General features: G+C 46.6%; 1 protein-coding gene across 5 annotated transcripts in view; it reads right to left on the reverse strand.

Annotated features, from left to right (window-relative positions):
• Positions 1 to 23,109, reverse strand: part of LOC115089624 (phospholipase B1, membrane-associated-like) — a 284,201-nt gene that overhangs the window by 19,089 nt on the left and 242,003 nt on the right. For 4 of the 5 annotated variants that reach the window (XM_029597717.1, XM_029597715.1, XM_029597716.1 and 1 more), the window contains 2 exons: positions 14,190 to 14,294; positions 10,906 to 11,001 (listed from right to left, as the gene is read on the reverse strand). In XM_029597717.1, the coding sequence (XP_029453577.1) occupies positions 10,906 to 11,001; positions 14,190 to 14,294 (201 nt within the window). The remainder of the gene's footprint in view (positions 1 to 10,905; positions 11,002 to 14,189; positions 14,295 to 23,109) is intronic. The other variant, XM_029597719.1, reaches the window with a different exon arrangement.

Below are 23,109 nucleotides of genomic sequence, written 5' to 3' on the forward strand. Positions count from 1 at the left end.
ATACCTACTATAGAGCATGCAGGAAACAAAAAATGAATTCTAAGTATTTAGTGAATCATTTGAAATGCTTGTGTGAATCCTTCCAAATAAAGATCAAAATGGTTCATCTAATCTGTCCCGCTTCCATTTGAAACCATAGGATCTCCTGGGTGAAGGTTTCATGGTGGAAATCAGGTTTCTGGTTTAGAATTGGTTTAACTCTCTGAGCACTGTGAAATGAAGCTGTAAAGTAGTGGCCCTCCTTAATCTGTGCCGGATCAAGCAAGAGGTCTGGTCTACCTTAAAATCCCATAGAGGGACAGAGAGCAATGTGGGCGGGAGCCTGATGGACAGAATAAGAGGCAGAGCCCAGCTGGCATCAAGAATCCCCACGTCTTCAGGAGAAGCCAGCTATTGTACCCACTTTGGGCGAAGTTATGGTGCAAATACACTGCTGGAAGTTGGGAAGTCTCCTGTTATTGATTGTTGATAATTGTAATAAGGTTAAAAGTCAAGATGAAAGGCTGGAATCAGTTTCGTTCCTGCCTCCAGCCTATGAAAGTTACTTAACTATCCTACATATGGTGCCAGTTTGGGAATTTCTGCACAACATGTCTGCAAAGGAAAAAACCCAAGTCTCCAGAAGAGGAAAAGAAAATAGTGAAGAAATAAAATGTGTAGTGTTTGTTACTTGCCCAAAGACGTTTGAGGCAGAAGCAGTGCTGCTGGCTATGCACAGAGCACTGAGGACTTTAAAAGACCATGGCACAGGGAGGAGAAATAAAGGCAAACAGCTTACATTTTTTTCTTTAATCCAGAAAGCTATCTTTTGGGGCCTGAAGGAAAAATTGGCTGTAAAAGTTTGTGTGCAAGTAAGAAGAGAAGCTCTGCTTGCTTAAGTGAGTAACAGGCCGATACAGTACAGTGCGCTCTGGTGGAGCACACTGTTATCCTGCATTTGGCTGCGCATTTTCGACGCGCTACCTTTACCCCTTATTCAGTAAGGGGTAATAGTGCGTCGAAAACGCGCGTCCAACCCCCCCGAGACTAATACCGCCCGCAACATACAAATGCATGTTGATGGCCTTATTAATCATTCCCGCGCGATACAGAAAGTAAAATGTGCAGCCAAGCCGCACATTTTACTTTCAGAAATTAGCGCCTATCCAAAGGTAGGCGCTAATTTCTGCCGGCACTGGGAAAGTGCACAGAAAAGCAGTAAAAGCTTTTTTTCTGTGCACCCTCCAACTTAATTTCATGGCGATATTAAGTCGGAGGTCCCAAAAGTTAAAAATAAATAAATAAATAAATTTAAAATCGGCCCTTGGTTCCCGGGTCGAAAACCGGACGCTCAACTTTGCCGGCGTCTGATTTCCGAACCTGTGGCTGTTGGCGGGTTTGAGAACCGACGCCGGCAAAATTGAGTGTTGACTGTCAAACTCACTGATAGCCGCTGCTCCTGTCCAAAAAGAGGCGCTAGGGATGTGCTAGTGTCCCTAGCGCCTCTTTTTACCATGGGCCCTAATTTGCATAGGCCACCCTCCTGAATCGCGCGCCCAGGAGAGTGGCCTTAGCGCTCGCCCGCTCTCCAGCGACTTTTTCTGTATCGCCCTGTAAGTTAGTTGCTGGACAAGCAGGGATTTTTTTCTTTTGTTTGCCTTCTCCTCAGAGAAAAAAAAGTAAAGCTGCCAGAGTGTGGGTGTGAGTGAACAGGGCGTGGCCATTCAACAGCAAGCCAGCTGCTTTGCACTAGTGTTCAAGAAAGCCAGCCTTGGCTATGGAATGAATGACTGAGCAAGAAATAGAAACAGTGATTAAAATCCTCCTGGAAGGACAGAGGCAAATGCAAGAGACCCCTGAACAGCTTCAGGTTTCCTGGGATCATGCCTTGAAAGAACAGGAAGCAAGCTGGGTGCTCCCATCTGCCAGTCTGGAAGAAGTAAACCAAGAAACAGAGAAAGTGCAGCAGTTCTATGAATCACCTGATTTGTGCTTTACCCTTCAGATGGACAAAACTTCAGTGGAAGTTAAAAGCAGCAAATGTGGTGGAGTCAGAGAGGAGCCTATGGATAGTGTGACAGAAAAACCTGACATGGAACTAGTGAAAACACTGCTGGAATAGGTGGCAAAAAAAGCCTGAGGCACAGAAGAGTGCAAGAAAACAGAAAAGAACTCAGTTGAATGAATTTTCAATGACTGAGACTGGGGTGCAAAAGAGCTCATAGAGGAGGTTTACAGACCACCCTAAAGGAAGCATCACAGACTTCCTTGAAAGAGGCAGAATTGTAGAGATTACTTACCTGATAATCTCGTTTTCCTTAGTGTATGCAGATGGACTCAAAACAAGTGGGTATAGCGTGCTCGTGCTAGCAGTTGGAGATGGATCTGACGTCAGCACGGGTACATATTACCCTGCAGGAAGTACAGCAAACTCAGTAATCTTCCTTGCAAAAGCTTTATGGCTATATGTGTGACTGACCGATCAATTAAATGAACATGATTACCCTGACCGATTGATAGTAGCTGGAGACCGCCAGTGTTCTCAGCTGGAAGGCGTCGACACCTGGCAGGGTGGATGCCCTATATAAGAAAACATGGCTTACCGTGAGTCGGTGAATCCCCATGTATACTAGGGATGTGAATCGTTTTTTGACGATTTAAAATATCGTCCGATATATTTTAAATCGTCAAAAATTGTTAGAGGCGATATTTAATAGGAATTCCCCCGATTTATCATCAAAAATCATAAATCAGGGGAAGGGGGGAGGGGAGGGGGAGGGCGGGAAAACCGGCACACTAAAATATCCCTAAAACCCACCCCGACCCTTTAAAATAAATCCCTCACCCTCCCGAACCCCCCCAAAATGTCTTAAATTACCTGGGGTCCAGTGGGGGGGTCCCGTTGTGATCTTCCACTCTCGGGCCACGAGTGCGTTGATAGAAAATGGCGCCGACGATCCGATTCCCTCCCCCCCCCAGCCGAAATCGATCGTTAAGACGATCGATCACACGATACACATCTCTAATGTATACCGGCAGCCGGGCGGGATGCTGAGTCCATCTGCATACACTAAGGAAAATGAGATTATCAGGTAAGTAATCTCTACATTTCCTAGCATGTAGCAGATGGACTCAAAACAAGTGGGATGTACAAAAGATACTCCCGGACTGGGCGGGAGGCTGCCCGAGGTCCGTTTAGGATTGCCTTCGCAAATGCTGTGTCCTCCCTGGCCTGGACGTCCAGACGATAGAATCTGGAGAAGGTATGGATGGAGGACCACGTTGCCGCTTTACATATCTCCGCCGGCGACAGCATCCTAGTTTCTGCCCAGGAGGCTGCCTGCGCTCTGGTAGAGTGAGCCTTGACCCGTAGAGGTGGTGGTTTTCCTGCTTCTACATAGGCTGCCTTGATAACTTCTTTGATCCAGCAGGCGATGGTTGCCCGTGAGGCCGCTTCCCCTTGCTTCTTCCCGCTGTGAAGGACGAACAGGTGGTCCGTCTTTCGTACTGCTTCCGACATTTCCAGGTATCTGGACAGCAGCCTGCCGATGTCGAGATGGCGCAGTATTCGACCTTCTTCCAACTTCTTCAATCCTTCCATGGTTGGCAAGGATATGGTTTGGTTAAGGTGGAAGTGTGAGACTACTTTGGGTAAGAAGGAAGGAACCGTGCGAAGATGGATAGCCCCTGGGGTGATTCTGAGAAACGGATCGCGGCAGGACAGCGCTTGTAGCTCGGAGATGCGGCGTGCTGAGTGAGCATACGGCCAGCAAGAACACCATCTTCAAGGTTAACAAACGGAGGGACAGGCCTCGGAGGGGTCTGAAGGCGGGTCCTGCTAGGAATTCCAAAACTAAGTTGAGGTTCCACAGGGGCACTGGCCACTTCAGTGGCGGGCGAATGTGTTTGACTCCTTTCAGGAAACGTGAAACGTCTGGGTGTGTGGCAATGCTATTGCCGGCACTCCTGGGGCCGTAGCAGGATAGCGCTGCCACCTGAACCTTGATTGAACTGAGGGACAGACCCTTCTGAAGTCCATCTTGCAGGAAATCCAAAATGATGGGGATTTTAGCGGCATGCGGATTGGTGCTGCGAGTTTCGCACCAGGCTTCAAATACTCTCCAGATCCTTATATAAGTTAGTGATGTGGAGAACTTGCGTGCTCGGAGGAGTGTGTCTATTACCGGCCCCGAGTATCCCCTTTTCTTCAGTCGAGCCCTTTCAATGGCCAGACCGTAAGAGAGAATTGAGCTGGATTCTCGTGGAGGATGGGACCTTGTCTCAGCAGGTCCCTGTGTGGAGGCAGGGGTAGTGGATTCCCCGCCAGCAGTCTTCTCATGTCTGCGTACCAGGATCTTCTTGGCCAGTCTGGGGCCACTAGAAGAACTAGGCCTCTGTGCTGCTGAATCTTGGGTATAATGGCGCCCAGCAGGGGCCATGGAGGAAAAGCATATAGCAGGATCCCCTGAGGCCATGGCTGTACTAGAGCGTCGAATCCGTGGGAGAGAGGATCTTGTCTGCGACTGAAGTATCTGGGTACTTGAGCGTTGGATCTGTCCGCTAGTAGGTCCATGCCCGGAGTCCCCCACTGATCCACAGTCATCTGGAAAGCTGTGGGCGACAGCTGCCATTCCCCCGGGTTTAGGCTTTCTCTGCTGAGGAAGTCTGCCGTGGTGTTGTCCTTCCCGGCGATGTGGACGGTGGAGATGTCCTGAAGATTCGCCTCCGCCCAAGCCATCAGGGGGGCTATTTCCAAGGATACCTGTCGGCTTCTGGTTCCGCCCTGTCGGTTGATGTATGCCACCGTGGTGGCGTTGTCCGACATCACTCTGACTGCTCTGTTTCGAAGTCTGTGGGCAAATTGCAGGCATGCTAACCTGACTGCCCGTGCCTCTAGTCGGTTGATGTTCCACCCCGACTCTTCTCTGTTCCACCGCCCCTGGGTGGTCAGCTCTTCGCAGTGTGCTCCCCAGCCGCTCAGGCTGGCATCTGTAGTGAGCAGGGTCCAGGTTGGGGAGGACATCTTGGACCCCCGGCTCATATGGCCGGGCTGCAGCCACCACCGTAACTGATCCCGTACTCTGGCCGGTAGAGGTAGATGCACGGTGTAGTTCTGTAATCTTGGGCGCCACTGAGATAGGAGGGTGCGCTGTAACGGTCTCATATGGGCCCATGCCCATGGTATCACTTCCAGAGTGGAGGCCATTAGGCCGAGGACCTGTAGGTAATCCCAAGCTGTGGGCCGAACGGTGCTTAGCAGATTCTGCAAGCAATCCCGGAGTTTCGATTTCCTCTTGGAGGTCAGGCTGATCTTGTCTTCCTGGGTGTCGAATCGGACACCTAGGTATTCCAGCAACTGCGAAGGCTGTAGGGAACTCTTGTGTATGTTGACTACCCATCCTAGGCTTTCCAGAAGAGATATAACTCTGTTGGTTGCCCAGTGGCTCTCCTCCGGTGACTTTGCCCTGATCAGCCAATCGTCTAGGTAGGGATGAACGAGAATGCCTTCCTTCCTGAGTGACGTCGCCACCACTATTATTATCTTGGTAAAGGTCCGTGGCGCGGTGGCTAACCCGAAGGGTAGAGCCCTGAACTGAAAGTGCTGATCCAGGACTTTGAAGCGTAAGGAACGCTGGTGATCCCGATGAATTAGGATATGCAAATAGGCCTCTGAGAGATCTGGGATGTGAGAAACTCCCCTGGCTGTATTGCACTTCGGACCGACCGCAGCGTTTCCATGCGAAATCCTGGGACCCGTAAGTGCTGGTTGACTGACTTGAGGTCCAGGACGGGTCTGAAGGTGCCCCCCCGTCTTGGGGACAATGAAATAAATGGAGTAATGCCCAGAATTTATGTCCCATGCAGGCACTGGGATTATGGCTTTTAGGGACAGGAGTCTCTCCAAGGTAGCTGCCAGCGCCGCCTTCTTGAGGGGCGGACAAGGCGATTCCACAAACTTGTCCAGAGGGAGATGAAGGAAGTCCAGGTAATACCCTTCCCGGACAATGGCGAGGACCCACTGGTCCGAAGTAATCTCAACCCATCTGCGGTAGAATAGGGTTAGCCTGCCCCCTATGGCTTCTTCCCCCAGATGGGTCGGCTGATTCTCATTGTGGGGTGCGGCCAGGACCTGACCCCGAGCCGGTTCCCCTCTTGTTGTGCCTGGTCCAAAAGGACTGGTTCCTGGTCTGAGAACGAGGTGCTTGGTAGCAAGCCCTGTAAGGATTGAAGCGTTGAGAGCTTCTACCTCTGGATGGTCTAGGAAAAGGGCGCTGGGTCCTCCTTGACCTGTCTTCAGGTAGACGGGGTAATGGAGATGCACCCCATTTATTAGCCAGTTTCTCTAGGTCGCTGCCGAACAGGAGGGATCCCTTAAAGGGCATTCTTGTAAGACGAGTCTTGGAGGAGGAGTCGGCCGACCAATTTCACAGCCAGAGGTGTCTTCTGGCTGCCACTGAGGATGACACTCCTTTGGCTGCCGTACGAACTAGGTCGGAGGCAGCGTCAGTGAGGAATGAGAGGGCTGATTCCATTTCCTCTCCCGGGGTGTTGTTCCTGGCTTGTGACAAGCAGGAGCGTGTCACCATGGTGCAGCAGGTCGCAATTCGTAAGGACATGGCTGCCACCTCAAAGGCTTGTTTCAGAATGGCGTCCATGCGCTGGTCATGTGCATCCTTGAGGGCCGCCCCTCCCTCCACCGGAATGGTGGTGCGCTTCACAATTGCGCTAACTATGGCGTCTACCATCGGGCATGCCAGCAGCTCCTTGGTTGCCGGGTCTAGGGGGTACATGCTAGACAAAGCCCGACCCCCTTTGAATGAAGCCTCCGGCGCATTCCACTCCAGATCGATTAACTGTTGTGCTGCTTGTAGAAGGGGAAAATGGGGAGCCGTTTGACGCAGTCCCTCTAGCAGGGGGTTCATCCTAGGTTCCCCTGGGGTGCCCTGGCCCGGGATAGCCAGCTCCGACAGGCATTGAGAGACCAGGTCTGGAAGATCCTCCTTAGGAAAGAAGCGTCTCATGGTTCGATACGGTGCTATCCCCGAGGGAAGTTCTCCCTCCTCGGGGGGTTCGCCATCTTCCTAAGAGTAATCCGAGTCCCCATAAGTGGGGCTTCCGGGTGGCGGGTGGCCATGCGTAGGCCTTGAGGGTCCCGGGGCAGGGTCATCTGGTACGTATGGGTCCGGTCAGGGATCAGACTGCATCTTGACGAAGGCATGAATCCCCTTAAATAATTCCACCCAGGAGAGTGAAGCAGGTTCTAGCCGTAGGGGCCCCAGGTCCGTGGGGTTCCCTGGCTGCTCACCGCGGCCTGCTAAGTTCGGGGTGTTCCCTGAGGAACTGGCAGTCAAACTGGGCTGTGACCGGCCCTGGCCTGGAACTCCCAGGGCTTCCTCACATTGGGCACATAGGGAGTCTGCTTCTTCGCTCTGTATGGCTCTGAGGTGGCATGCTGAGCAGAGGCCTAGAGCCCTTATGCCTGATTCTGGAGGTGCCAGCTCTGCGGCCGCAGGCGCTCTCATACGCTCCATAGCGTCTGATCCCCTATCAACGTGCGCCTATCAATGTGCGCCTATCAATGAGCGCCTATCAACGTGCGCCTATGAACGTGTGCTTATCAACGTGCGCCTATGAATGTGCGCCTAGGAATGTGCGCTTATCAACGTGCACCTATGAATGTGCGCCTATGAACGTGCACCTATGAATGTGCGCCTATCAGCGTGCACCTATGAATGTGCGCCTATCAATGTGCGCCTATCAATGTGCGCTTATGAAGCGCGCCTATAACATACTTATCAGCGTGCGCCTAGTAACGTGCGCCTATCAGCATGCGCTTACAATGCGCATAGCAATGTGCGCCTATCATACGCGCCCGTCACCCCGCGTAGCTCGAGGCGGCAAACCAGGGCAGACAGCGACGGCGAGCAGGCAGGCTGATGAGTAAAATGGCCGGTGCCATCTTTAAAGATGGCGCCGGCCAGGGGCTTCTGAGTAAAGTGGCCGGCGCCATCTTTAAAGATGGCGCCGGCCATCCAGTGCTCCTACCATGTGACAGGGTCCGGCCAATGGCACGGATACCCTGTCACATGGTAAGGTCAAAGGGGCATCGGCGCCATTTATTTTTTTTTTAGAACAGCTGATGCCAAGAAATCTCTCCCCGAGGCCCCCCTGGATCTCTCCCCGACGCCCCCCTGGACCACCAGGTAATTTTAAAAGGTTTTGGGGGGGGTTGATTTAAAGGGTCGGGTGTTGGTTTTATTTTTAGCGGCGCGGGCCTCCCTAAAAAAAAAGGGTCGGGAGGGTGGGGGGTCGATTTAAAGGGTCAGGTGGGGTTTTTTTTTTTAATCGGGCCATCGGCGCCATTTTAATTAGTGGCAGCCAAAATGGCGCCGATGGCCCGAGAGTGGGAGATCGCGTCGGGACCCCCCCCCCCCCCCCCAACTGGACCACCAGTTAACTTAACATTTTGGGGGGGTTCGGGAGGGTGGGGGAGGGTAAGGAATTGGTTTTAAAGGGTCGGGGTGGGTTTAGGGGTTGTTTTGGTGTGCTGGTTTTCCCGCCTTCCCCCAAATAATTCCCGTGCCCTATTTAACGATACAATACAAATGCCCCTGACGATAAATCGGGGGCATTTGTATTGTATTGTGCACTCTAACGATTTTGGACGATTTTTAATCGTTCAAAAACGATTCACATCCCTACTCCTCATACTCCGAGTACTTGTTGCTGATAGAGAATCTTCTCTACGTTGTGTTCCTGTCTCCTGTGGTTCCCGGTTCCTGTCTTCCTCGTTCCTGCCCTGTCTATGTATTGGACTGACTTTCTGGATTTCGACTCGCCTTTGTTTGACTACTCTTCAGCCTATCTCCAACCCCGGACCTTTACAACATTTGACCACACCTGTCTTCTCGTTGCTCTGACCATTTCCTTGATTGACTCTGCCTGCCTTCTCCATGCCCTGACCATTGCCTTGATCGACTACACTACAGATTACTCCGTGTCCAGAGTTCTACATTACTTGCCACGATCCTCGCTTGCCTCCAGCTCTGACTCCAACCTGTCAGTGACGCCTCCTCCAGCCTATTTCCTGGACGTGGACTTACAAGGCTTCAGCCTTTCTTTGCTCAGGCGCCTCCAGTTACCTCCAGTTCCATTGGTGGCTGAGTTCCTGTACTGAACCCAGTCAAGGGTAAGACTACGCCACCTATCGACTGATGTTTCTGTGCTGAACCGCCTTATTTCACGAACCAACCTTGAGGCCCACCTAAGTCCTGCCGGCCCCGGCACCCAAAGGCTTAACCCGTGGGGAATGAGGGCTGGTATAGGTGAAGCTCCAGCAGCCTCTATCTTCAGCCCACTCCACCTGCCGATGGTGGGGACCCATAGGTCCCTACCTACAGGTTGTGTCAACCCCACCTCGGCCTAAGGGTCCACCTCCAATGCAACAAATTGCTTTTCCTCCCTCAGGGTCCCTGTACTGTTAAAGCTGCCATGATGGTCACCCCTTAACCAGTCATTTGACAAAGTATCCAGTTCTACTCTTTTACTAGCAGTGGCTGCCCTTTAATGGTATGGTATTAGTATGTAGCAGAGGTCTCCCTCCAGAGCCTGCCCCTATGTGTGAGGTCAGTGTAGTAAGGTGTGGTAGTGTAGTGTGTCACTCCCCATTGGGGGGAGTTGTCAGTCTGAATGAAAAGGCTGCACCCACGTGATGCAGGCAGAGGGAGCTGAGCATCAGCCTTAGCACTTGGTGGGTCTATGCTTCCACAGGGAAAGGATATGAAGAAAGGATATCCTGCTGGGCTAGAAGCCTGAAAGGGGAAAGAAATTGCAGAGGCCTGGGCCTCCAGAGTGTTTGGAAGAAGTATTCCTGAGAAAGTTTCAGAGTCTGAGTCTTAAAGAAAAGGATTAGAATGAGGGTAACAGCAAATGTAAATGGAGAAATTCCACAGGGTGTTGGTGGATCAAGCAAATCTGCCAGAAGCTTATCTGAAAGAAGAGAGGAAGGAACTGAGAAGACATACAATATCCAAAAGATACTGGGAGGGCCTAGAGTGGATGGGTTCCTGTCCCTAAGAGACTACCTTTATGGGAAGGGTGTGTGTGCAAGAGACTGAGATCTGTGGTTTTGTAATTTGGGACTTTGTGTACATTGTGGTGCCCTACTCTCTAATTTACTGTTGGACTTTGATTTGTTTCCCTGCCACTTTCAGTAAAGAATTTATTTTGAACAAAGGTTTTGGGAAGAGTGATTTTTGGTATGACTGATTGTTGTACAGAAGAGCCCTTAGTGAAGAAACAGCCCTAAGGACTTTGAAAAGACTGACTTTCCCCTCCTGTGCAGAAACCCTGGGAGGTCATGTGGCCTTGCATGGCCCATGGCCCTCTGTGCCCCTATGTCAAAGAGCTGACCTGGATGTGGGCTACGTATATGTCTGAAGTGATATCATGCCAAAGCAGGGTGGGGCCCTGTTTGCATAGCCCATCTATGTCCAAATTAGTAAAAGGACAACAAAAAATAAGGATGTGGATTGTAATGACATAACAAAACATCAGTTTTAGCACCGATTCCCAATGGGCATAATGTGTTCTAATGAGAGTGAAGGGGCATTTACCATGCATGGGGTCCTCCGTGGGACCTCTCACTGCCAGTGATGGTGCACTGAATCCCAAATTCTCTCCCAACTCTTACATGCATGCCCCCAACGGCTCACAGGAAGAGGTTCCCGTTAGTGTTATGTGGGTTAGTGCCAGATAAGATGGGCTTATCAGCTCTAACCTTTGTGCCACTGGAGGTCATTTTCCTTTTCCCATTATGTCCTAGGTTTGACTTGTGTTGAGTTGTGGCTCTCCGCCTCCTGGCCTTGCTCGGTCCTGTTACTTGCTATGCTGTGTGTTCCATGCACTGTGGACAATTATACTCACCATGTTATTCCATAGTCCCTTGGCTAACTCTTCGTGGCCTTTAATGCTGAAGTGGAAGCAGTCCATAGAAAAATAGGAATAATCCATGTTCCCTTTCTGCAAGGGAAAAGACATATCGGTAAGTTTTTTTTCTCGAGTACCAGAGGAAGTTCAAGATAGCCAGTGTGTGGTATCGTGAGCCCAGATCTAGCAGCTCAGCCATATCCCTTGAAAGAAGTTAGAGAGACCCAGGGGGTTCAATTTAACATGCACAGTATTAGAGGGGGGACTTCTGACAGCATGTGAAGGTCCTGCATCCATTTCTAAATTCGCTAGTGAATAGCAAGGTCATGAAAGGTGCTGGATTGAAAGCCTGGCTCGCCTAAGTCCTCCACTTATGTGCAGAACAGGACATGGGCAGCAGCAGTGTAAGCTACACACATACACATGCTGCCCAGCACAGAACAGCTACATCAGGATTTTTGGATGGACACTCGCACACTCTATGGGCATTTTTTGGTATGGTGACAAATTAAATTTGAATAATAAATAAATAAGTGCTGGGAATGCCAGAGGTTCCGGCAAAATTCTAGAAACTTGGAGGATCTGTGCTTCTCTCCTCTATATAAGCAGGAAGATTTAGCCTTTAAAGATCTAGAGTCCCCTCCCCCCCATACATGGTCTTTAAAAGAAAAGGCAAAGGAGGGGGAGGGGTAGAGCATAAAGAACCAGGATTCTCTTTCTTTCTAAATTTTAAACATCTTTTCTTAAAACCTAGAGTTGGTTCCTTGCCAGACCCTGGAGTTTTCTCAAAGACTGCCAAAATATTTATTTATTTATTTATTTATTTGAAATATTTATAATCTGCCCTTCCATAGTTCAGGGCGGGTACAATAAAAAACATACACAATATCGGTCACAAATTTACATTTAAAAAGTCATAAAAAATTAGAAAAGGCTATGTGATATTAAATGTCAGCTTAAAAAGGTAAGTCTTGAGGGATTTTTTTTTTAAAGTTTTGGATCTTTGAGCCTTCTCAAGCCTAGAGGAAGGGAATTCCAAAGGGTGGGAACAGCAGTAGAGAAGGCTTATTCCCTGGTTTCAACAAGGTGAATGAGTCTTGCCAATGGAATGTCTAGAAGGTCTTGACTAGAGGAACGCAGAGAGCTAGAGGGGAGTGTAGAGGTTCAGTGTGGAGGAAATCCATGGAGATGAAATATTGTTTAACATATTATGGACTGTTGCTGTGAGTGAATTTATATTGAATTTGATAAGGAATAGATAGCCAATGTAACGATTGGAGAACTGGAATGATGTGATCACGAATTGGTGTATTTGATAAGAGAAGGGCTGCGGCATTTTGAAGTATCTGAAGTGGTCGGAGGGTATGAACAAGTAGGCCGGTAAAAAGAGAAATACAGTAATCTAAACTAGAAAAGAGAAATGATTGCACAACAGTGCAAAAATCAAAGGCTTCCAAGTAAGAGTTTGATTTGTTTGAGGAGGCATAAGTTAAACAAAAGTGAATGTGAAAGTGAGGCGATAAGTGGTTGTGTAGAGAGAGAGAGTTATCAATGATGATGCCAAGGTTGTGTACAGATTTTTAGATTGATAACTGACAATCGCTAATCACAATTTAAGAAGGTAAAGCAGTGATTGGGAACCTAAAAAGAACAAGAATTTTGGTTTTATTAAGATTAAGTGAGAGTTTATTGGAACACTGGTATTGTTGAATTGAAGAAAGACAGATTGATGCAAATTTTACAGATTGATCCCAATTGGTTTTAAGGAGAAAAAAAGAACTGAATATCGTTGGTGTATAGCCTGTAATGTACCCCAAAGCTGGCCAAAAGGCGACAAAGCAGAGTAAGATAGATGTTAAACAAAGCAGAAGATAGGGCAGAGCCTTGAGTTACACAAGAAGAGAGAACATGCCATACAGATTGATGAGGACCTATGGATACCTGTTGGAAAAGAGAAGAAAGATAAGATAAACCAGTTGTAAACAGCACCAGAGAAACCAAGAGATGAGATACAAAAAAGCAAAATGGTATGATCAATTGTGTTGAATGCTGCAGAGATATCAAGGAGGAACAGCATATACTGGGTACTAGTATCAAAGCCCCGACGAATAGTATCGAAGCTGGATATCAATAGCATTTCAGTGTTGTGGAACCTGCAAAACCCAAATTAATACTGGTCAACCATATGATACTCTTCCAGAAAAACAGAAAGTTGTTTCAGCATAACATTTTCAACAATTTTATCCAGGAATGGGAGGGAGGATATGGGTCAATAATTTGTGATATCAGCTGGATCTAGAGAAGGTTTCTTTAAGATAAGATGAAAGGAAGAATTTTTCAGAGAGTCTTGTAGAAAACCAGTAGAGACTGAGGCATTAACAAAGTCAGAAATGAATTGGGATATGTCATGATGAAGATTCTTAACAAGCGTGGTAGAGCAAGAATTCAATGGTTTAGTGGAATTGTTAAGGTTGGAAATAACCTGAACAATCTCAGTAGATGAAACAGAGAAAGAATCCCAGACAGATCCATCAGCGAGGAGTGTTTCAGAAACAGAATTAATTGCATCTAAGAATTTATTGCGTATTGTCTCAATTTTCTGAGTGAAAGAGGTTGCAACGGTCTCGGCAATATTGAGATCGGGAAAAGGAAGAAACAGAATATTGGAATGAGATGCGGGAGTAACCATTTCTTTTACTGAATGGAATAGCTCACACAGGTTGTTAAAAGCAATGAGAAAGCTTAGCATAGATGCAGCTTTTTCTAGCAGCAAGGATTGTTATTAGATAGAAAGAAAAAGTAGTCTTGTATGCATTAAGAAGCTCAGGAATAGGATTGGATCTCCGCTGGGCTTGTCTGAGAAGTCCCTTATGGGATTGAAGATCAGTAGTGAACCATGCGGCAATCTTATGAAGTTTTTGTTGTACTCTACAGAGCCCATATAGAGTAAAACAAAATTAACATTAAAATGAAAATGAAAATGACAAGAACCTAATTCATGTTTCTGTGTGCCCTGGGCCTCATTTTGCCTTTGTTTCTAAAGCACGGTGATTGTTGTTTTTTTTTTCAGGCAGGAAGCATCTCCAGTCTCCCAATAAATACATTTATTTTAGTTATTTTTATTTAAAACTCTTATATTCCGCATCTTCCATTATGTGTCTGGTGAGGATTCCATAAAACATTCATAAAATACAAATATAAAATAGCATGCAAAACATAACAAAACAGCAAACATCCAGATAATTGAGGCTCTTTAATAGCTGTGGTGCTTTAATACTCACACTGTCCCTAGAGGGCCTAACTCTCTTCAGGAATGGTTGCAACACCACCGCAAAGTCCTTCCTTTGGTTGTATGGGTTAGAGTGCATCAGATCCTCCAACTTTTCCTGGAAAGGAGTCCGAGAAGAAAAAGAAAGATTTGTTTCTAGATTATTGTCTAATTTCAGAGGTGAGAGGTCAGGGTATCTGTGATATCCCAGGGAGTGCCCTGGGCAGCCCATGGAAAGAAACTTTGCATCTCTTCTGAAAACGGATTTCAGGGTCTGCCTCAACGCTGGCCCATCCACACTGGCCGTTTTGCCCTTTTTGGCTACACCACATGCTCAGCCCTAGTCACAGGAATCTGACCATTTAGGGACAGAGACTTTTGTAACATGGCCTGGTGTAGAGGAGTCTTATCAGGGTTTAATCTGATTAGTCTTTAAATGTTATTGAAGATTTACTCATCCTGACTGACCATATCTGGTATACCATAAACATATTTTTATTTATTTATTTATTTTTATTTTTTCTATACCGACATTCTTGTAGAGATACAAATCATACCGGTTTACATTTAACTTCAAATTCGCCCTAAAGCGATACAGTAAACAAGTTAGGGAATTCAACATAGTAACAGGGAGAGAGATGTAACATTCTGAACTGAACATTGCCTTTTAAGATCAATAGAATTATTTATATATATCAGATAAGCTCATAGGGATAGGATGAAGAAAAGCTAGTGGAGAGCAATATTGAATAGAAGATAAATTAAATGTCTTGAAAGGCTTGGCTAAATAGCCATGTTTTTAGTCTCTTTTTTAAGACAGTCGGGCAGGATTCTCGTCTTAGATCGTGTGAAAGCGCGTTCCAGTGGTGTGGGCCAGCTGTGGAGATGGCGCGTTTTCTGATAGACGTTTTGGCTTGCGGAGTGAATAGGGTGTCTTGGTAGGCACTCCTAATAGGTCTGGAGGAGGTATGAGGTTTTAGGAGAGTGGAGGTGTTGAGAAAAGTGAGGTTGTGGATAACTTTATGTATAATCGAGAGTACCTTGAATAGGATCCTGGATTTGACTGGAAGCCAATGTAGTAATTGAAGAGTAGGGGAGATGTGTTCCCTCCTTTTGGTATTAGTGAGGAGCCTAGCTGCAGAATTCTGCACCATCTGAAGTGGTCTTAAAACGATGGTTGGAAGACCAAGAAGCAGAGAGTTGCAGTAGTCTAGTTTTGTCAATATGATTGCTTGAAGTACAAGTCTGAAGTCCTTGAAGTGTAGAAGTGGCTTGAGGTTTCTGAGTATTTGAAGTTTAAAAAAGCAATCTTTAGTGGTGGTGTTAACAAATTTCTTCAGGTTGAACTGATTGTCAATGATGACCCCAAGATCTCTGACAAATGGTGATAGATTTATAGTGGTGAAGGTTGGTTGGGGTGAGTTCAAGTCATCTTGAGAGATAACGAGGATTTCAGTCTTGTTGGAATTCAACACAAGGTTGAGAGAGGCGAGTAGATTGTTGATTGTTTGCAGATAGTTGTTCAATTGATTTATGGTATTTTGAATGGAATCTGTGATTGGAATGGTTATTTGAATGTCGTCTGCGTAAAAGTAATGTGAGAGATTTAGCTTAGTAAGAAGGCGGCAAAGTGGGAGTAAATAAATGTTAAATAGTGTGGGTGAAAGGGAGGATCCCTGGGGAACACCCATGTTGGAGCTGACGGCTGGAGATAAATTATTGTTAATCTTGACTTTATAGAATCTATTGGACAGGAATGACTTAAACCAGCTTAATGCTACTCCCTTGATGCCTATTTCAGCTAGTCGTTCCAGAAGAGTAGAATGGTTGACCGTATCAAATGCTGAAGATAAATCAAGTAGAGCTAGTAAGTGCTTTTGACCTTTTTCCATGTTAATAAGGATGTTGTCAGCGAGGGATAGGAGTAGAGTTTCTGTGCTAAACGACTTCCTGAATCCGTGTTGAGATGGGAAAAGAATGTGATGATCCTCAAGGTATTCAGATAGCTGTTTGTTTACTACTTTTTCCATGGTTTTTGCAATCATTGGTAGGTTGGCTATTGGACGGAAGTTAGCTGGATCCGAAGGGGACAGATTTAGTTTTTTTAATATAGGTTTGAGAATAGCAAACTTTAGTTGGTCTGGCACTAGACCTTGGGCTAAAGAAAGGTTAATGATGTCCGAGATAGGTTTAGAGATGGAGTTTGGGATATTGAAGAGTAGATTGGTCAGAATTGGGTCGATAGGATGCATTGCTGGTTTCAGTTTTTTTAATGATGTTTTCAATTTCCAACGTTGATGTAGGTTCAAATGTATCTAGTGATGAGTTGAGTTGTGGAGGAGTGATAGTGAGGGGAGGATATGAAGAAGGTAGATAAGAGAGAGTGGCGGTAAGGTCTAAGATTTTTTTCTTAAAGTAGATTGAAAGTTCAATTGCTTTGTCGAGTGCTGCATCATCTGGGATGAGTGGGGGGGATGGCTTGGTGAGGGTAGAGACGTACGAGAATAGGGCTTTTGAATCGAAGAAAAAGTGATGAATTTTTTTAGAGAAGAAATCCCTTTTCATTTTAAGGATGGCAGAGAGTAGAGTTTGTATGCCGCTTGTGTTGCTGAAGATGGCGTTTTTCTCCAGATTTTTTCCTTTCTTTCTGAGATTTTGTTTTAAAACCTTTAGCTCAGGTGTGAACCAGGGTTTCCTATTAGGAAGAGGGTTGTGTAGTACTTTTGTGGAACTTGGACAGGATTGTTCTGCGATCTTTGTGGAGATATTAATCCATGAAGTAATCGCTGTATCTACATCCGATAGTTTAAGCTTGGGTAATTCTTTTTCAAGGTGTAATTTGATGAGATCAGAAGAGCAAGGTTTTCTATAATGAATTGTGGTTTTAGGGAAAGAGAGAGGAGGATGTTCTTTCACTATGAGGTTATAGTTGATGAGTCTGTGATCCGACCAAGGGATCGGAGTAGTTGTTGGGTTGGAAGTAAGAGAAATACCATTATTAATGAATATAAGGTCTAAGGTATGGCCAGCATTGTGAGTAGGACTGTTTACAATTTGTGTGAAGCCTAGGTAGTTAAGTGAAGAGAGTAAAGTTTCACAATTGTGGGAACGGTGGGGGGCGTCTACATTTAAGTTAAAATCACCTAATATTATCGCAGGTTTAGCTGCGTTAATGTGTTTAGTTATAAGTTCAATGATAGGGGAAGGATTGGATTCAATGGTTCCAGGTGGAGCATATATTAAGCAGATTTGAAGGTGAATAGAATGGAAAAAGGCAACTTCTATATTGTAGTAGGTGTTTCAGGTTTGAAGTGACAGACCTAGGCCTTTTTTTGCTGCTAGGAGTAGGCCTCCGCCTCTTTTTTTAAGCCTAGGTATGGAGAAAATGTCATAAAGATGGGTGGGAAGTTGATTTTTGAGCTTCTTAGGTTAGAGGAGAATCAAGGAAGCCCATCTGACCACTGTTCCCTTCCTTATTGAGGCAAGATCTATGCTCCCTCTAAATCCCATCTCTTTTAAGTGTTCCCAAGGCCTAACCTTGGCCATGACTCTCTTCTATCCACCACCTCTCCCCTTGGACAACTAATTTTTGCCTATTACTACTGTTAGAGTTTAGTTTTATTTGCTGGTGGTGCTCAGCTCTGTCTCAGTCTTGGTGAGCCTGCTGATTCAGCACCTATTTGCATGCCTTTGGCAAATGACTTCATAGCTTCAAATCAGCCTCCTGCAACCAAACATCTTGTGAAAATGCAGGGCAGTGCCTCCAGGAATAGCATTATGGAATTGACCTGAGCTCAGAGTGAATAAAGTTAGTGAAGCCTATGGGTCTCAGAAGGACCAGACACTGACCCCGAAATTATAAGATGTATTTGTTGAGGCTTGCAGAGATTTATTGAGAAACTGCACAGCTTAGAAACCTGAAAGCAGCAGTGAGGCCAAGAGGAACAACTAAAAGATGGAAGTACCAATAGATGCAACTGAGCCTGTAAGGCCTCAAATTTAGTCAAGTTTTGGTTAGGCTGAGCTAAGCGAGAGGGAGTGGAATGCTTCTCCTACTCCTGGCCTGCTGCTATTTTAAGTGCAACACAGAACTGCATAAAAACAATCAGACCTGTCAGAGATTAGATCTCTTCACATTTCAGACTTCCAGAAATAGGAGAACTGAGCGCTTCTTTGGGCCTTTTGACAACATCAGTAAGGAACATATACTTTGCCTATTATATTGTATTTTTATTGCTATTTTTGTATCTATAGTCAATCAACCAGTGATTATTTGTGTTTTCTGCCATTTATATCATTTGTCAGTCTCTAATCATTATATACTCAAAATAATCCTGCTGTTCTCCCAGGACAAGCAGGATAGGAGTCCTCACATATGGGAGACGTCATTAGGCGGAGCCCTGTTATGGAACACTTTTGTCAAAGTTTCTAGAAACTTTGACTGGCACACAGATCGTGCCCAGCATGCCATGATCCCTGTGTCAACAGGGGTCTCCCTTCAGTCTCTTTTTTTCTGCGCTGCAGGTTGCCTCACATTTAGGAGCTCTGTGAGATTTTTTCTCACAACTTTTCCTCACAGAAAAACGTGAATTACTTCACAAATAATTTCCCTACACAGGTCTCCCTTCACGTACATTTTCATGGACGCTTAGTGAGTACTATACTGTGTTCTCTGGTCGGTTCCTGTCACCTTACTTTTGGTTCCCCTGGGTTACCAGCCGTTTGCTGCCCTCTTTTTTTCTCTCCCTATGTCTATCACACTCAGTCCGCCCCACGATGCCCGCGGGTGTCCTTGCTGTGATCTTCCATCGGGTCCATCGGGGCTAGAGGGATCGGAGCATCCATGGTTCCCACTGATGCCGTGGAGGCCACCATCAACCCCGTCGTGGCCACCATCGATGCCATCGACATCGCCGTCAATGCCATCAGGGCGCCCTCGATGCCACCATCAATTCAGTCAAGGACCCCATCGATCCATCGGGGCCGCCATAAATGCCACCATCGATGTCATTGGTGCCGTCGTCAGTGCTCTCGGTGCCGTCGCAGCCATTGTCAATCCATCAAGGCCCCTGTTGATGCCGTCGGTCCGTTGAGCCCCTGTCAATACCATCTGTGCTGCTTTCAGTACCGCCATCTGTGCCACCAGTGCCGCAGTCTGTGCTGCCATCAATTCCATCAATACAGACATCGAGACCATTGATACTGTCGAAGCTGCCATCGATACCTCCATCGATGCCTCAGTGCCCTCGACTAACAAAAATGCGCCATACTTCGGGATCTCAACCAAATCCCCCGTGTAATCCTTGGGCAAAAAACAACGCCTGGAACAGTGCAGGCACAGTGACCATCCGTCACTGATGCCATCCAGGACAACAATGGCAACTTACTCGGTGCTGGAGAATGATCAGGCCGAACATTGTGGGAATCATCGTCACCAGCACGGTGTCGTCCATCACCAACGCAATCCATGACATCGGTGGCAACTTCCTTGGTGCTGGAGAATGACCGGGCTGAACACCGAGGGAAACATCATCACCGCCATGGTAACCATCTGTCACCTACACCATCCTGGACATCAGTGGCAGCTTCCTCATTGCCGGAGAATGTCCGGGCCAAGCACCAAGGGAAACATCATAGCCAGCATCGACAGGGTTCCGCATTCGGTGCCGGCACAGATACCGCATCGGCATCAATATCCATCAAGCCAGTTGCGAAGTGGGCCCAGGTACAAGAGTCTCCATGCTCCTCTACACCCGAGGCATCGAGGCATTCCCCACTGACACCGATGCCGGGTACTGAGTCACTACAGATCCATGCCTAGCCTGCCTCCCCCTGTAGCTGCATTACGTATACCAACTTCCAGGGAGGAGCTGGACTTCCTCATCTGCCAAGCTGTCCTCGATGCCTTCTGGAGTCTACAACCTCAATCGATGCCGACCCCCATATCTGCCATCGATATTCGCACCATTGCGACACCGCCTTGCTGCCCTCATCGGTACCCTACCAATGACAGCCTAAGTCATCGACGCCGACTCGTCCTTCTGAGCCGCCACGGGCCCTTATACCTATCCCTGGATCCTCAATAGGTGATGGGGACTCTAATCCTGCTTCGGCATTTATCCCATCGAGATCTAAACCAACCTCCTCTCGGAACCTTCTCCACTAGAAGAGTGGAGATGATCCCTCCAAATGACATCTCCTTTGCCACTTTTGTAAAGGAAATGTCTGAAACCATCCCTTTCGACCTGGTCACTAAAGAGGACCAGATTTTTTCGGGACGGTCTAGGTCATAAAATTTTCCGGGGATCCATGTTAGTGTCACATATTGCTGTTTACCAGCTATGTTTGCACAACACCAAGGGAACCTCACTGCCATCAAAATGAAGTTCAAACAACATGTGATTGCTTTGAAACGTCCTCCCATTGCCAGCAACAGGACTCAGTACTAGATGGTGAACCTGGCTTACGGCCCCTGATTTATGGCCCAAAGTCCAAGATAAACTAGCTGATCTGCCATGCACAGCAGATCATCTCTTCATGCACAAGGTCCAGCAGACAGTGCCTCAATTGGAAGACCACCATGAGACCCTGCTACAGCTCTCTATGTTTCTTGCAAATCCTCCCTCCTCGGCTAGAAAACCATTGAAGATGGCTACTAGAAGGTCCTTTTACCGCTCACATGAGTATTATCCAGCTCCCACGTGAGACCAACCAGTCCACTTCAAAAAGCTCGAACACGTCAACAACTGATATCCAGATCACACCAGCTCCGCCAGTTGGGCAGGCTTCTGGATTTTGAAACCTTGCCAGAGAACAGATCGGTCCATCCTACTGAGGACCAGGACTCGGACACCATTCCCCGGACACAGCAAGGCAGAGGATCTTAATCCCACTTTTTCCTACTTCCAAGGAAAACAGGCGACCTCCGCCCATCCTGGAACTCAGAAATATCAACAAATTTCTTCAGAAAGAAAAGTTCAGTATGGTATCTCTCGGCATCATGCTTACTACACAAGGAGGTTGACTCTATTCTCTGGACCTTCAATACGCTTCATAGTGAGTTAACACTATGGGGTAGATTTTAAAAGGTGTGCATGGGCATCCATGTGCACGTGGTTCCCGGTGCGCACACATGGATGCGTGGATTTTATAACATGCGTGTGCCAGCGTGTACACGTTATAAAATCCATGGGTCGTGTACACATGCGCGCCGGATTTTTTAAACCACACGCCCATGTGCAGGCGAAGTGCACGGGGGGGATTTTAATAAGTTATGCGTGGCGACGAAATTGGGCCTTCCCCTGTTCCTAAGCTGAGGGAATTTTTGTGCTGCTAAGGATACTTTGGTTTGCAACTGACTGTCTCTTTACTGTGGAAGCCTGCGAAAACTGTTGAACTTATTGAAGACACCCATTTTTTGTGTTTAGTAAACTTTATCAATATTGGAACCATCATTCCAAGCTGTGGACTGAACTGTTTTTCCAGAGTCTGGGTTCACCTGAGGTGGAGGCTCCCAGTAAATAATTCCTGGGCTGAAGAAGCCATTTACTTGGGGGATTTTTGGTTCAACCACAGAGGGGAGAAGTTTCTTGTCCAGAAAGAAAAACCTTTGAGCCTGGTTCGCTACACCATCTGCTCAATCTCTTTCAAAGAATTCCAGTGACCAGAGAAAGGTTGGGACTCCCAGCAAGTGTCTACATTTTCAGGTCGAATTTAAAAGCACGTATGTGGGCCTTGGACAAGCAACATGGATTTAAAAAAAAAAACGCAAAATATGCACGTATATGACCGTGTGCATGTGAGGAATAAAAGAATGGAAAGGGGCGAGGCATGGATGTTCCAGAGTGGGGCCTAGGCTTATGCGCATAACTACGTATTTTAGAACCGAAAACCACAGCATGTGTATGCTAGATATATGCGTAACTTTACTACTGCTCCTGAGGAGCAGCAAGTCTGTAGATCTCGCATTTTTGGGCTTCTAGAACAGGCTGAGGGATCTGGATCAGCTGGGTGGCATGCAGGGCAAAGAAACAAAGGGGTCTGAAAGTCCTCAATTTTAACTGGACAAACTGGTGGACTAATTGGAAAAATGGCAATGAGCCTCGCACAAGCATGTTTTAAAATCCGCTGGCATACAAGTGTAAAACCCAACAAGGTCCTATGGAAGACACATGCACGCTAGTTGTGCTTGAGCAACCTCTTAAAATGAGGAGCATAGTTAAAATTTACAGTTGGTGTATTTTACAACAATATGCATGCAAGTGCATGAAAGACTAAAAATTCCAACTTATCTCCGCTCGCATGCCGATATGCACGTGTTTGGGCACGTGTGCTCGTTTTAAAATTACTGTCTTTGTGTACTTGGTCTTGGTTTCTGAGGATTCTGTATAAAACTTGCTGTATTATTCATAAGGCTATTTATGCTCATAAATCAGATTGGCTAAATTTTTCTATATGGATGCACATGCCACACCAATTTTTTTTTTTTTTTTATTAATTTTCAATAATTCAAACATTTCACAATAAATGTCAGTAATACAGTGATATTGAACTTATAATCATGAAGAAAAATAACCCATGCTATAGTTATACAATGTTAGGTTCCATATTAGGTGCTACCACCCAAGAAAGAGATCTGGGAGTCATAGTGGATAACACATTGAAATCGTCGGCTCAGTGTGCTGTGGGAATTCCCAACATTCTGTTTGCTTTTTTGACTGCCACAGCACACTTTGCTTTTTTGACTGCCACAGCACACTGAACCGACGATTTCAATGTGTTATCCACTATGACTCCCAAATCTCTTTCTTGGGTGGTAGCACCTAATATGGAACCTAACATTGTGTAACTATAGCATGGGTTATTTTTCCCTATATGCATCACCTTGCACTTATCCACATTAAATTTCATCTGCCATTTCGATGTCCAATTTT

The sequence above is a fragment of the Rhinatrema bivittatum genome, chromosome 4 (assembly GCF_901001135.1).
Source record: "Rhinatrema bivittatum chromosome 4, aRhiBiv1.1, whole genome shotgun sequence".
Classification (NCBI taxonomy): domain Eukaryota; kingdom Metazoa; phylum Chordata; class Amphibia; order Gymnophiona; family Rhinatrematidae; genus Rhinatrema; species Rhinatrema bivittatum.